The sequence below is a fragment of the Drosophila navojoa genome, chromosome 3 (assembly GCF_054131105.1).
Source record: "Drosophila navojoa isolate 15081-1374.11 chromosome 3, UAZ_NAV_1.0, whole genome shotgun sequence".
Lineage (NCBI taxonomy): Eukaryota > Metazoa > Arthropoda > Insecta > Diptera > Drosophilidae > Drosophila > Drosophila navojoa.
Genome location: NC_142891.1, coordinates 11671805 through 11685127, shown reverse-complemented (window position 1 = coordinate 11685127; position 13323 = coordinate 11671805). Strand labels below are relative to the sequence as shown.

The 13323-nt window shown below is 40.5% G+C and overlaps 6 protein-coding genes across 6 annotated transcripts; 2 read left to right on the top strand and 4 right to left on the bottom strand.

Annotated features, from left to right (window-relative positions):
* The first annotated feature begins 253 nt into the window (after window positions 1-253).
* Tif-IA (RNA polymerase I-specific transcription initiation factor RRN3 homolog Tif-IA) lies at window positions 254-2508 on the top strand. Its single transcript, XM_030385017.2, has 6 exons — window positions 254-514; window positions 571-1052; window positions 1112-1606; window positions 1661-1839; window positions 1902-2151; window positions 2212-2508. The coding sequence occupies exons 1-6, from the start codon at window positions 299-301 to the stop codon at window positions 2441-2443; spliced, it is 1854 nt and encodes a 617-aa protein (XP_030240877.1). The 5' UTR covers window positions 254-298; the 3' UTR covers window positions 2444-2508.
* LOC115562852 (uncharacterized) lies at window positions 2459-3970 on the bottom strand. The gene is made up of 3 exons (XM_030385020.2): window positions 3813-3970; window positions 3372-3742; window positions 2459-3312 (listed from the first exon to the last, which is right to left on the bottom strand). The coding sequence occupies exons 1-3, from the start codon at window positions 3930-3932 to the stop codon at window positions 2514-2516; spliced, it is 1290 nt and encodes a 429-aa protein (XP_030240880.1). The 5' UTR covers window positions 3933-3970; the 3' UTR covers window positions 2459-2513.
* A 118-nt stretch (window positions 3971-4088) lies between these two features.
* RpL21 (ribosomal protein L21) lies at window positions 4089-4987 on the bottom strand. Its single transcript, XM_030385043.2, has 2 exons — window positions 4843-4987; window positions 4089-4709 (listed from the first exon to the last, which is right to left on the bottom strand). Exon 2 carries the CDS (start codon window positions 4689-4691, stop codon window positions 4212-4214), a length of 480 nt encoding a protein of 159 aa, XP_030240903.1. The 5' UTR covers window positions 4692-4709; window positions 4843-4987; the 3' UTR covers window positions 4089-4211.
* A 96-nt stretch (window positions 4988-5083) lies between these two features.
* Window positions 5084-10779, bottom strand: LOC115562856 (uncharacterized). Its single transcript, XM_030385027.2, has 4 exons — window positions 10356-10779; window positions 6941-7074; window positions 6205-6865; window positions 5084-6146 (listed from the first exon to the last, which is right to left on the bottom strand). Exons 1-4 carry the CDS (start codon window positions 10426-10428, stop codon window positions 5956-5958), a joined length of 1059 nt encoding a protein of 352 aa, XP_030240887.1. The 5' UTR covers window positions 10429-10779; the 3' UTR covers window positions 5084-5955.
* A 155-nt stretch (window positions 10780-10934) lies between these two features.
* Window positions 10935-12404, top strand: Tim23 (translocase of inner mitochondrial membrane 23). The gene is made up of 4 exons (XM_030385040.2): window positions 10935-11178; window positions 11288-11576; window positions 11683-11852; window positions 11915-12404. The coding sequence occupies exons 1-4, from the start codon at window positions 11127-11129 to the stop codon at window positions 12031-12033; spliced, it is 630 nt and encodes a 209-aa protein (XP_030240900.1). The 5' UTR covers window positions 10935-11126; the 3' UTR covers window positions 12034-12404.
* Gpb5 (Glycoprotein hormone beta 5) lies at window positions 12354-13243 on the bottom strand. The gene is made up of 2 exons (XM_030385042.2): window positions 13065-13243; window positions 12354-12987 (listed from the first exon to the last, which is right to left on the bottom strand). Exons 1-2 carry the CDS (start codon window positions 13076-13078, stop codon window positions 12498-12500), a joined length of 504 nt encoding a protein of 167 aa, XP_030240902.1. The 5' UTR covers window positions 13079-13243; the 3' UTR covers window positions 12354-12497.
* Between the last annotated feature and the right edge of the window lie 80 nt (window positions 13244-13323).

The following is a 13323-nucleotide window of genomic DNA, read 5'->3' as shown; positions in this document are numbered from 1 at the left end:
TAACAAAAGCTGGGCACACTGCAAGTGCTCTACACGTGTTTTGATTTCAGCTCCGAGCATACGTTAGCAAAATCTCTTTGAGAAGCATTAAAATAGCTTAATATAATGCCAGTTTTCTTAAATACGTATCCTTTAGAGTATTTTCGTTGTTTAACTTATAAAACTTAGAAAGACAGAAAATACTCGGCAAACAAGGTTAGCAGTACTAACCAGCTGATTTGGCATTTGTCGGACAAGCAATTGCGTATTATTAGGAAATAATACATAAAAAAAATAAGAAACAGCAGTTTGTTGTACAATGTCTATCTACAGTAGTAAAACGACTAATACATCCATACTGAAGCCCTTCTCCAGTGCGGATCGCGAGCGCGTCAAGGCAGCGGCACTTAACAAAGTGCGCTTTATCACGCCCAAGGAAAAGGGCATCGTTGAATCGGTGCGTGTCGCATTAGAAGAAAACAATTTTCATTTGATTCAGGAGTTTACACACTTTCTTCGAGAAGCTGATCTCTGTGTAAGTAGAGCCAAATATTATTGCATAATTTTGTTAACTTACGCGTCTTGTTAAAGGACGATGAAGTCGTACATATTATGAAGGATGCTCGAAAAATAGTACACAGCTTGACACCGGATTTTGCCAATCTTGTTGAGGCCCTGCTGTCTGTTAACTGGAAGAAGTATAGCCCGGCCGCCATTCAAGCCTACACAGAATTTAGCATCGATGTTATGATCGCACACAACTCGTATATACAAATTGGAATAACCAAATTAATTTTAAATTGGATACCTAGCGATCAGGAATCCGCTGAATGGCTGGATGGCTGCCCATCGGAACGTGTGAAGGCTGAACTAGAAACTGTGCATAATTTACTCAATCGTATTTTAACCGCTGTGCCCATGGCTTTCGATGTGGTTATTGATACAATTGCAGCTAAATTTCCGTACTTTAAAAAGCCAGCTCATGTCACGGCTGGCTATTTGCATAATGTGCTGTGGCTGATGGATTACAAGCCGGTGTTCGAGGAGCTACTGTTGCAGCTGGTTCTGCAAAAGTAAGCAAATTCTCCTGATTTATTTGAAGAGCATTTAATTATTTTAAATTTCTTGGCAGGCTGCTCATACTGGACGTAAATGCGCCACGCGATGAAATTGAAGCGCTCAAAGAGGAAACCGATGACGAAGACGATAAGATGGAAGATGAGGCCATATTTCAAATGGACGATGTGAGCGCTCCTCCTAAACCTCCACAAGCGTTAGAGCATCCCATTGGACAAATGCTGGACATATGCCTAATGAAGCTTTTTAAGTTTGTGGACGATAAATGCCGTCCGCAACCTGATTGTAGCGATGACCAGCGGATTGCCAAATCTCGATTCTTCAAGACGCTTGTTCACATATTTGATGAAGTGCTGCTACCCAGCCATAACACACATCACGTTCAGTTCGTCATTTTTTATGCATGCAGCATTCGTCCAGCCTATGCAGAGATCTTTCTCACATCCCTATGGCAAAAAGTGCAGAATCCAAATGTATCTTCAATCATACGTCATGCAGCTGTTAGCTATATTGCCAGCTTTTTGGCCCGTGCGAAATTTGTACCGCTGAGGTAAGTCCATTGTTATCCTGTTTATTACTATGTACTAAGTTAGATTGATTTCAGCACCATTACCTACTATCTTAAGGAACTGAGCAACTGGGCAAATAACTACATAAATGACTCGGATGAATTCAGCAGCAAAAACAGCTCCCTCAAAGCTAACATGGTTTTTTTCTCCGTCTGCCAGGCCATGTTTTATTTAATCGCTTTTCGTGCGCGCGATTTGACTATTAATCATAAAAGTAATTGTATATGCTTAAAAGGTTTACTTGCTGATATTAACTAGTAATTTTGTTTGTTTTAGATTTGACTTTGCTGAATACACTACAGCTGTCCCGGTTGGCCATGTGCCACTTCAATCCACTGCGCTACTGCCTGCCACCGGTGGCAACTGCATTTGCGGGCGTCACACGTACCCACCAATTGGCGTATTGTCACACTGTGCTGGAGCGCAATGCACGTCGCAAGCTAGCTACCATCTATGGCCATGACAAGTTGATGCCAGAGGAAACGCTTGAAACGTTCTTCCCCTTCGATCCATATATTCTGCCACTGTAAGTTGCCCAATCTATTCGACCATATGAATGCGACTATTATTCTAGTTCATTTCGCAGATCCAATAAATACATTGAGCCAAACTATCTGGTCTATAGAGTACATGAGATGGAAGAGTCGGCGGATAATGTGGCAATTGAGACTGTGCGTCGCAAGCGTGGCGATTCCGAAATGATTGAGGATGATGACTTCATACTGGCAGATAAACGGCAAAAGATCAGCGAGCTGTCCAAAAGCCAACAGTTTGATAAACAGTTTTACTATGGTGCTTCACCTGGGTTCAACCAATAAGTGGGGGCATAGATGTAATATTATTTTGGTATTTATGAAATATAGACTTTAAAATATGATGTAAATCTGATCAAAGAATGAGTTCATTCGACGATGCACTTTTGTGCCGTTCGGCTCGCATATGCTCCAGTCTGTGTCCCGATGTACGAAAAGTTTCGCCGCAAATTTCACATTTGAAGGGCCGTTCGCCGGTGTGCAAACGCAGATGTAGCTGCAGTGATGTTTTGGAGGCGTACCTCTTGCCACACACCTGACAATTTACGTTGCTTCGCTGTGGCTGATGGGTTTCCAGATGTCTGGCCAATGTGGACTTTAGGGTAAAGCGTCTTTGACATACGTGACATATGTGGAGCTTGAGTTTGGAATGAGTTAGTAAATGACGGGCCAAGTCGTTGGACCGCTTGAACTCTTTGCCACATTGCAGGCAACTATGCTTAATCTGTTTTGGGTCTACCAAACGCCGCAGATGCAGCAGCATGTGTGTGCGACAGTTGAATTTGCGTTTGAATTGTTTTTCACAGTAGATGCACTTGTAGCTGCGTTGCGACAGCACTGGCTGCGGCAACAATTTGATGAGTTTTCCTTCTATCGGATCTGCTTCTAGTTTCATGTGTGTTTCATAGGCCGATTTCGATTGGAAGGTGCGACTACAGTGCGTACAGCTATACACCATATAAGGATGTTTCTCAGCCAAGTGATTGTGCAGCTTATTCTTGCTGCTGAAGCTAGAAATACATTCGCTGCATGCATGCTTTTTCACAGCAGCATGCAGACGCTTGTGATGCTCGTTGAGCTTGCTCTGTGTAGAAAACCTCTTAAAGCATTGATTGCATGGATAGGGCGTCTCTTTGGTGTGCGAGCGACGATGCCTGGCAAGCACAGTTGCTTATTTCTTGTGTATGTGTGTATTCCTAATTGCTAATCTTACCTTATTAAATCGTAACTCTTGCTGAATTCTTTAGCGCAATATTCACAAACATAGTAGCATCGATTGGGGTTCTTTCGCACTATGCGCTGTGTGATGAGCATGTGGACTTCACCAGCTGGATTCAGTTTGTCCCTCAGTTGTACTACATGACAAGATGGTTTCTCTTCAAGAGTGCCCAGTGAACCTAACGAACCTGCACCTGTAGCAATTGAACTATCTGCCGGCGTATGGCTGCCTTGCAATAGCTTTAGGGCAGCCAGTGCATGTTGCGCTACCTCGGAGTCGTCGCACTCCTTTGCCATATCATGTTTGATGCGTTTGTGACGTAGCAGTGAACTTTTTTGAGAGAAACGACTGCAGCAGCTTTCGCACTGCAATAAATTTATGCATATGCACATAAGAAAATCCATAAAAGGTTTCTGAGCACATGGCAAAACTTACTGGAAATGCCTTCTCTGTGCTGTGTACAACCAGATGTCGGCGGAGCAAAGCAGGCTTCATAAAGCACTTGCCGCATGTATCACAGGTGTTTAAACTTTTCAATTTTTCAATATTTTTCATTTTTTTCTTTCAGAATTGTCTTGCTTCGGAAGCACGAGCGACTCAACTACTAGAAAGAAGAAGAATGTCGATCACAGCTGTTTTCGCCTATTCCGATAGCAGCCCGTTATTCCTGCATTTGCATTCACCCCGAATTATTCGAGAAAAACAAAACAGTTAACTGATTGTTTACGGCAATCATATAGAAAATCAATTCTATTTAAAACTTAGTTTAGAATTAACCAATCTACACTGATACAAATCGTAAACAAACACATCTCTTCTCTTCGTCGGCTCCGCTTAGGCAACGAATTCGTATGGAATTGGCGCCAGGGCGATGGGTTCTTCCAATTTCTTAACGAAATGTGCCTTCTTTGGCTGTTCGGGCTGACGCTTGAGGTTCACCCACTTGCCGTCCTTCTTGGCAGCCTGGAGCAGACGCTCGTTCTCCTTGACGCGACGCAGGAAATCCTCACGGCACTTGGAGTGGTGAACATGCTCAATGCGCACATTGATGCGCTTGGCTAGAACCTTGCCGCGCACGCGTTTGTTTACAATGACACCAACAGCGTGTTGTGTGACATTGAAGATGCGGCCAGTCTTGCCGTGGTAGGCCTTGTAGGGCATACCCTTCTGAACGGCACCGTGTCCCTTAATGTCAACGATGTCGCCGATCTTGAAGACGCGCATGTATGTGGACAAGGGAATGACACCATGCTTGCGGAATGGGCGAGAGAACATGTCTCTGGTGCCGCGACGGTATCCCTTCGAGTTCGTCATTTTGTTGGCTGTGGTTCCCTGCAATAAACAAACACTTTTAGTAACATTTCTCAGAATGCTCATGTACAAGGCACACGCCCGCACATTTTAACACGCGTTTCAGTTGCATTTTATTGAATTTTAGTGCAATTTCTACAAAATATTCGCTAACCTTTTACGTATCGACGTCCACGCGGTCGTGAAGTTGGGGAAAGAAAGAAAAATGGCTACCTATTTAGCGTTGCCACACTCGTTGGGACTTGACGTTTTCGCAGGGCTGGCAGCTCTTAATAATAAGCTGCGTGGCCCTGGACAGAGCTGATTTTTCGATATATTTTGATTTTTTCTCTTTCTGATACAAGTCGTGAGTTTCGTGCTGTCACGAGCTGATTTTAAATTCAATCGAGCGCCAATTAAGTATTTCATTTTATTAAGTTAAAAAAGTTTTACAAATTCAACAGAAAACTAATTAATATTAAATATTTGCTTAAGTTTGAGCACTTTGGTACACACACACACATAATAGTAAATGTCATTTTAATATCTCGTTACATATAATTTATATTTTAACTATCATATATATTTATATAAATGTGTTATATAGGCATATACATATATATATTTATATAACTTGTCCGTTTGTGTTCACTAGTATTAATTTCTTCACAAAAACTCTAAGAATGTGGCGTCACTTCAATTTGTAATTGTTACATGATTGGAATATCAAAGCACAAACTATTAATAATTTATCTGCGGGCATTTTTGTCAAATATATAGTAGGATATATGTAAGTATATATAATATGTATATTTAGCTTATGTTTATGCCTATGCATGTGGTACATATATATAATAAATATTGTAAATAATTTCATAAATATATAAGTAACCCATATAAGCATGCGTATACTAATATATATAAAGTACATACATTTTGACTTCCACACAGCAATGTAAACATAAAATAAAGTGTTGCCTTTATATTAAATAATAATTAGTTTAATAGGTTATACTTGTTTCGTTTCGTTTGGTTGGTTGGTTGATTGGTTGTTTTGCTACTCTCACCACTTTCGTTATCCTTTTCCTCTATATTATAGTATATTATATAGTATATATGTATTTGTGTGTATATTATTGGCTGTTGTTTTTTCTTTTTCTTTTGGATTTCACAAATCCCACTACAAAAACAGTCTCTCAAACAAATCCACAGCTCATCCATGCAGCGGTCATAATTCACTTTTCATTTCCCATTCGATGTTCAATTTCCGTTGCCATTATGCTAGGGCCTAAGCGCCATCCTTTTTGTTGTGCCCGTTTTCTAGCGGCCTCTTTGGCACACTGTCACAGTTGCAGTTGTTATCGTCCTTGGGCAGTGTCGACTGGTGCTGCTGCAGCTTCTGCTCCAGACGCGTTTTGTACGTGTACAATGACTGCAGCGGCACATGCAACAGCTCCACAATCTCCGTGAAATTTATTTCTACAAGACGCATTAAATTAGAAGAGACTTGAAAGATTATACGAAGATAAATTCATACCATTCTCAGCTGTTATGTAGCCATGTCGTATTAAGAAATCGATAACGACGGGCGCCGATGTTGTCTTGAAATCTGGCGTAAAAACGCGCTCCACACACTCGTTGGCCGGCAGCAGCTCGAATGCCTGCACCTCGCCATCGGCGTTCTGTGGCACAAAGTCCACTGGCAGCTCCAAGTCAAACACGTATTCAGTATTAGGGAACAGACCCTGGTCGCTCTCAAAAAAGAACGAGACACAGCCAGCTGAAACCAGATTCTTGACGAGATCTTTTGGAATGGATGCCTCCTCGGCGGCCTCCTTAACGGCCGTCTCCATAATGCCAAAGCCAACGGATAGACCGCCACCCACCATATTGTCCCATTTGCCAGGCCATGTTTCTTTGGTGTTGGAGCGCTGCTGTAGCCAAATGCACAAGCCGTGCTGCGGATGCCGCACATATCCATTGATGTCTACACCATATTTGCGCACGCCAAACAGCGGCGTTGCCGCTCGCTCCATCTTCAGCAGTGCCTTGTGCTCGAACTTCACCTCGAAGCACTCGTCTCGCCATCCTTTCAATGCCGAGAACGAACCATCGCTGCGCAGACTACGTAATACTTCATCCAGGTGTACGGTACGTTCGTTATAGTCCCGGAATGCCGGATTCAGCTCCACCAGACCCTACCAAATTTAATAATATATATGCATGAATATACACATCAGATGGAGCTGTGGCTATTTTTGGCAAATATTCACCTGCTTGGTATATTGACAGTCACGTATGCAGAACACTTCAGGAAACTTGAGCAGCTGCTTGTAGACGTCCGCTTTAATGAGACCGACTTGCTGACCCCCAACCAGAAATGGACGTATGTCATCCTTATGAAAGCCTGCGACACAATTAACGTTAATTAGACATAGAAGAATTACACTTGAAATGGCCTATAGGTAGATGTTGGCCTAATTGAATTGTGGCTAACAAAGAAATACCTTAGATTCGATTTGTAATTTAATTTAAGTTTACCCTGTTATTGGTAAGGGTGATTTATATGAAATTTGTGTGTGTGTGTGTGTGTGTGTGTGTTTGTGTGTGACAGTAAGATTAAATTATCTGTGATTTGCAAAGGTATCTGTAAGACATAAAATCTGTAAATACTGTATGAATCTGAAAAAAGTATGATAATAAAATGTCTATACGAGGTAAATACTTTTGTACAGATCTTACAGAAAATATGGAAGAATGAAAAGTATCTGTATGACTCATATCAGTTCAGTTCAGTCCACTAAAAATTCCTAGTACATTTATTGTATTATGAGAATCATTTAATAATAATATTATATACCATGCTCTATAAACAAAACTAAAATGAAAGGCAACAAGACAATACCTAGACAAATATATTTATTTGTGCTCTAGGCATTTGAAACTTGGTTATCACCAAAACCACTGTTTATTACTGCATAATTATGATAAGCCGCCTTATATTCAATGCTCAATCGATGTTTCGGCTGAGAATCGTTCAACGTTTCATTAACAGGAAACACTTTTCCCAGTGTTGAAATTTAAAAATGTTCATTCTGGGCTCGATTGGCACACACACAGCACGCGCTATTTGATTAGATAAGTCGAAAGACCTAAAAGCTAATAGAAATAATAGGCAAATAATTAGACTTAAGTACTTTTTGTTTGAATCGAAAACGAAAACCATTAACAAAAGTTTGATATAGGGTATATCTTCAATATGACAAGGTAGTTTCACTGGAAAAGCGGCTAATTATAGCCTTATCATTGCTAAAGTATATTTATTTAGATTTTTTTTTTTTTTTTTGAACAAACAAAGCAATGCAACAAGTCTGAGCAACTGACATTGGTATTAATCATACATATTATAAACATATACATATATGGATATGTACCAGTCTTTATTATCAGCTTTAAAGTCGTATCATTCTACATACATATATGACCAATTTATGTATGTATACACATATAAAGGTCGACAAGAGATTTTTGTTAGCAATTGTTTTGCCTTGGATTAAAAATAAATATTTATTTGATTGACATATTACTGTAATTGGCCACTCAAAATCAGCAGCACCTATTATAAATGAAATCGAATATTGGCAATATTATTTCTTTTATCAAATGTGTGTTAAGTCCAGATATTGCAGATAATGAAATCAATATACTAGTTTGTACCGGTCAGAGAGATCGTCGTTGAATTATAAATTGCTAAGCCGAATTATTGCGTCACTAGACTTGCCAGTTTATGTACATATGTACATATGTATGTATATAGAAGGAGAACAAAAAAGCGAACACAACATAAACAATAAGTGCTCATTTACTTTTCGCTTTAAAATCTATAGATAAACAACTTGAAATGAGAAAAAGCAGTTAAAGCAAAATTGTATAAACAAACAAGATAATTCGAATAACATTAATGCCATACCCTGTAAGTGTAAGGAGGCTATCAGAACGAAATATAAATCTAATTAGATTAAAAAGTAAAACCAATTACGCAACGCAGATTATGAGTGACATAAGAATGTACAATCCCAATAGGAATCTGGCCGCCCTTTCTGATTGGAATCTTTCGATTTTGATCTGCGTGAGAAATAAATGCGAAACATTTTGATCAATTTACTGAAGTACGCCCACGAAATTCAGGGTATGCAAATAAATAGAAACAAAATGGAACACATAAAAACAACAACAAATTATATTCAAATTCATTTCGAGATTCATAGCAAAACAAGTTGAAATAGTTGAAAGCAAAACAAAATAACATGCCGAATAGCAGAAAGCGCGCATGCCGCTTATCAGCGAAGACAGAGAGCTAAAGAGTGGTAAATAGAGAAGAATACATAGAGAAGAATAGAGGGAGAGCGAAAGAGTGAGAAAGACAGAGGAAAAGAGAACTGCTCTATCCCAATTAAGTGAGCATATGTATGTTTGCCTGTGTATGTCACATTTTTTGCACTTAATCAAGCCATAAACATCTATCTCTAAATATACATACATATGTACACATGCTTATACATGCATATGTATATATCTGATTTTTATAGCAAGTATAGTTCGATGTGTTTGTGCATGAGATGCTTCAGCTGTTGTTGCATGTTTTTGTTGTTGTTTTGGTTGTCACTAAAAATGCTAAAAGTTGCCCTCAAGGTGATGCGATAAAAATCTGGTTACAAGACCAAATCAGTGGCAAATAATTTGTAAAATTGCTACGCTGCGATCAAAGCGCACACACTCACATGGGTACATATACTTACATATATAGACACTTATAGATATTTATATTTATATAAAAATATATCGGTGACTAAGTTTAGTCATCTTAAATTTAAAAATTTGTTATAGATTAAATATATGTATATACTACTAAGCGCATGCTTGATAAAAATGATCTTGCATAAGAGCCGCTTGTTTATTTAGCATTCTGTTTAATTGCAATTAATGTGTCAGGAATTATAAAGTGAAATCCGATAGGGCACAGCTGTTGGGCTGTGTATGACAGCGTTTATTACTGCGAAAACCTGAGCGGGCAACAGCCGCAGTAGCAGCAGCAACAGCAGCGTGGTGGTAAACAACCAAATAATTTAGTGCTATCATCGAATTACAAGCGTCAGCGCAACAGGTGAACTTATCGAACGGAAGTGGGCAGATCGATAACACCATTAAATTCAATAAAATACTTAGAGGGATAAGATTTTTGCCAAGGCATAAAAATAGCCAAAAGGAAATTAATTTCAATGTCAATTCGCTGCTGATTGGATGCTTCGAAACGAAATGGCAATGAGACATTTGCTGGCAGTCGCAGCAGCACCAACAGCAAACTGCACACAAACATTCACAAACACAAACGCACTTACACGCACACTTGCAAACGCAAGTAAACAAACTAATCGATAATTTGCACTCTTTTGCTCTCGCTCTTACTGCACATGCAGTAAACTGTATATGCTGCGCCCATTGTATTGGCGCCCAAGCCGCCCACAATGTGAGCTAGTGTGCTTAGTGTGTGTGTATGAGTGTGTATGTACAGGTTCAGTGGCGGCCAAACCCATTTTCATGGTCGAAAGGAGAACGCCAAAGGAGAGCCAAACCCAAAACAACAACAAAGAGAATCAAGACGCTGATGAACTTAGCCTTATTACTCACCTGTCAAGTAGAAGTTATTAAACTTTTGCGCTAGTCCCAGTAGACGCGACAATTTCACCTCAGTGGACGACATGATTATGACGGCTAAGATAGAGTACAGGCTCGGCAAGCCAAAGTAAATACAAATACACTTCAAATGCCGGCTACCTTTGCTCCCACTCCGGTTCTTTTTCAACTCCCAGACCAATAACAACAACGGCAACAGCAACGAAAACACTCGGAAACTACGCGTTTTAGATTCGTTGGGGCTGTTTTCGTTGTAATTCTTTGTCCTCGACAATAACTCCCTTTGCTTTATGGGTGCACACACTTATTATTAATTTTCTCTATTTCAATTAGGGACAATGGGACAGCCAACTACCACATAAAACCAACCATCAAAACACAACCGCACGCAACGAAAACCACAGCCGTAGTGCTGCAAAATACGCGCTCAGCCCGATAACGATAGAGCCGCTTCGCGAGTGTTGCGAAGCAGAACGCAACAGCTGATTGTTGAACAGCTGTTTTATTGGTTCTGCGTACTGGCCTCAGCAAACAAAATAGAAATGTCGAAGTGCTGAGAAATATCATCTCGGAAAGTGTTGAACAACACACGTGCGATACATATGTCACGCTGACAAGAGTACAAAGTTAGAAAAAGTTAGAAACATAAGCAGAGCACGGGAAACGCACTCGTTTCCCATTTGTGTTGTAAGCTTCAATAAATTGACATCTGATTGATCGTAATTTAGTAACTAACCTTGGCAAGGCAAGCGATTAAATTCCAAAATGAGTGACGACTACTTAAGGAAACCGTTTTCATTAGCTCCCTCACCAGCCGGTAAGCAACGGTCGCCGAGGCATTCATTACGCAATTGGACAAGCGATTACATATACTGTTTTTTGAATGAAAATCAACAATTCAATTGTTTGTTATTTGTGCATTGCAGTTGACGACACACAGACAACGGCAACAACCTACACACCGGCTGCGAGCACATTCAGTAGTGCTCCCGTCTCGCCATACCTCAACTATGATTCACGATTCCTGCAACAGGCGCAGCCAGAATTTATATTTCCTGAGGGCGCCAACAAGCAGCGTGGACGCTTTGAGTTGGCCTTTTCACAAATTGGCACATCTGTGATGATTGGCGGTGGCATTGGCGGTTTGGCGGGGGTCTACAATGGCATTAAAGTTACTAATGCGCTCAATCAGACGGGGAAGCTGCGTCGTACCCAGTAAGTGATTAATCAGCCATACGATTATCTCGTATGTAGAGTGTAAATGCACTCTCGGTCTATCTTACTTTCTGTACGTATATGCTAATGTCTGTTTTATTTGTAGATTAATCAATCACGTCATGAAACAGGGATCCGGTACAGCGAATACATTAGGTACGTTGGCTGTGCTGTACTCGGCGTGTGGTGTGTTGCTGCAGTATGTTCGGGATCAGGATGATAATATAAACACCATCATAGCCGGTTCTGCCACAGGCCTGCTCTACAAATCCACAGGTAATTTGGCTAAGTCCTTCCAATTATATTCAATCATATATTTTAATTATTTGTATTTTTAGCTGGCCTGCGAAAGTGTGCTCTGGGTGGAGCTATTGGATTGGGTATATCATCGCTCTATTGCTTATACCTGTTGGCGCAAGAGAGCAACAACACAAACTCAAATCCAAAATTCCTGTAGGTGCGACGGCGGCGTAGTCCTTAGTAAAAGTGAATAGCTATAGCTGCCAACCTAACTGTGGCTTATGGCAGAAATGTGTACACATGAGTGCTTGTGTAGGAATCGCTTCGCAGCGCTTAACCGTCAAATATATAGTTTTGTTTTATATTAAAAAAAAATACACACACACACATTATAGATGTATATATATATATACGTATATATATATTTAGATTTATCTGGACACGTAAGAATTTTCTTTTTAGTTTAAATGTTAAAATCGACATTTGGCACACCAAAATTCTTGTTGCAGATAACCAAAAAAAATCATGTAAATCAAATCGAGCTAATAAAGTGGTATGCTTTAAATGCAATTTGCCATTAAATGAAAAGCTTTATTATATTATAATAAATGCGCCAAGACACTGTACTACAACTAAAGTGTTCTACTACTACTATTATTACGCATTGTTATCTACGATCGTTTAGTAGTCGAGTGCACCAGAGTCATCATTAGTTAAGGCTAAAACCTTAGCACTTTTGCGTTCGTCCACATCATTGTTGGCTGGCGCCTCGCAGCTGGTGTCCTCCGTGGAGCAGGTCTGGCAATGACAATTTACGGCCTCCATATATTTGTATTTACGTATGCTGTCGTCTGCCTCGGGATGACAGTTTTTCAGCGTGGCCACAGATGGCTGGCGTTGCGCATGCACACAGACCGGATGGAAGGAGCGCTTGTAGGGGAATTTCCAATCGGATATCTCACTGGAATCGCAGCGACCCCAACAGCTCCAGACGCTCACGAAATCCCAGCATTCGCGTCCCTGCAAATCCGACTGTGTCACGCGGTACGTGTACAAGCGTCGATGGCAACCGAGTGGCGCGATTGTGGGTCCAGTGTAAACTGGCTGCAGATCAACCAATTGGGCATCGCCCACACGCAACCAAGGCGAGGCCAATAAAATCAACGGTAGTCTGTGTTTATAACAATTTATAGATATGTATATGACAGTTAGCAAACTTTCAAATTGATGCAGTTTTTCGTAACTTACAACACTGCAAGCATTTCAAAGCTTTCTCTTATTTGCTTGGCTGGAGTTGCTGTTGTATGCGTGCTGCTTGCGTCGCAGTCGGCTGCGTTCTGTTTAATTCTCGCAGCATCTATACGTATTTATACCTGAGGCGGCTGCAGCTGCGTCGCGGCGTCTGCGCATCGGTCAGCTATTTGCTTGGAATGGCTAGCCTAAATATAAACTTGATAATTGCTTGAAGTTTTGCATATGAAATCCAAATGGACTTCATTTGCCGTTA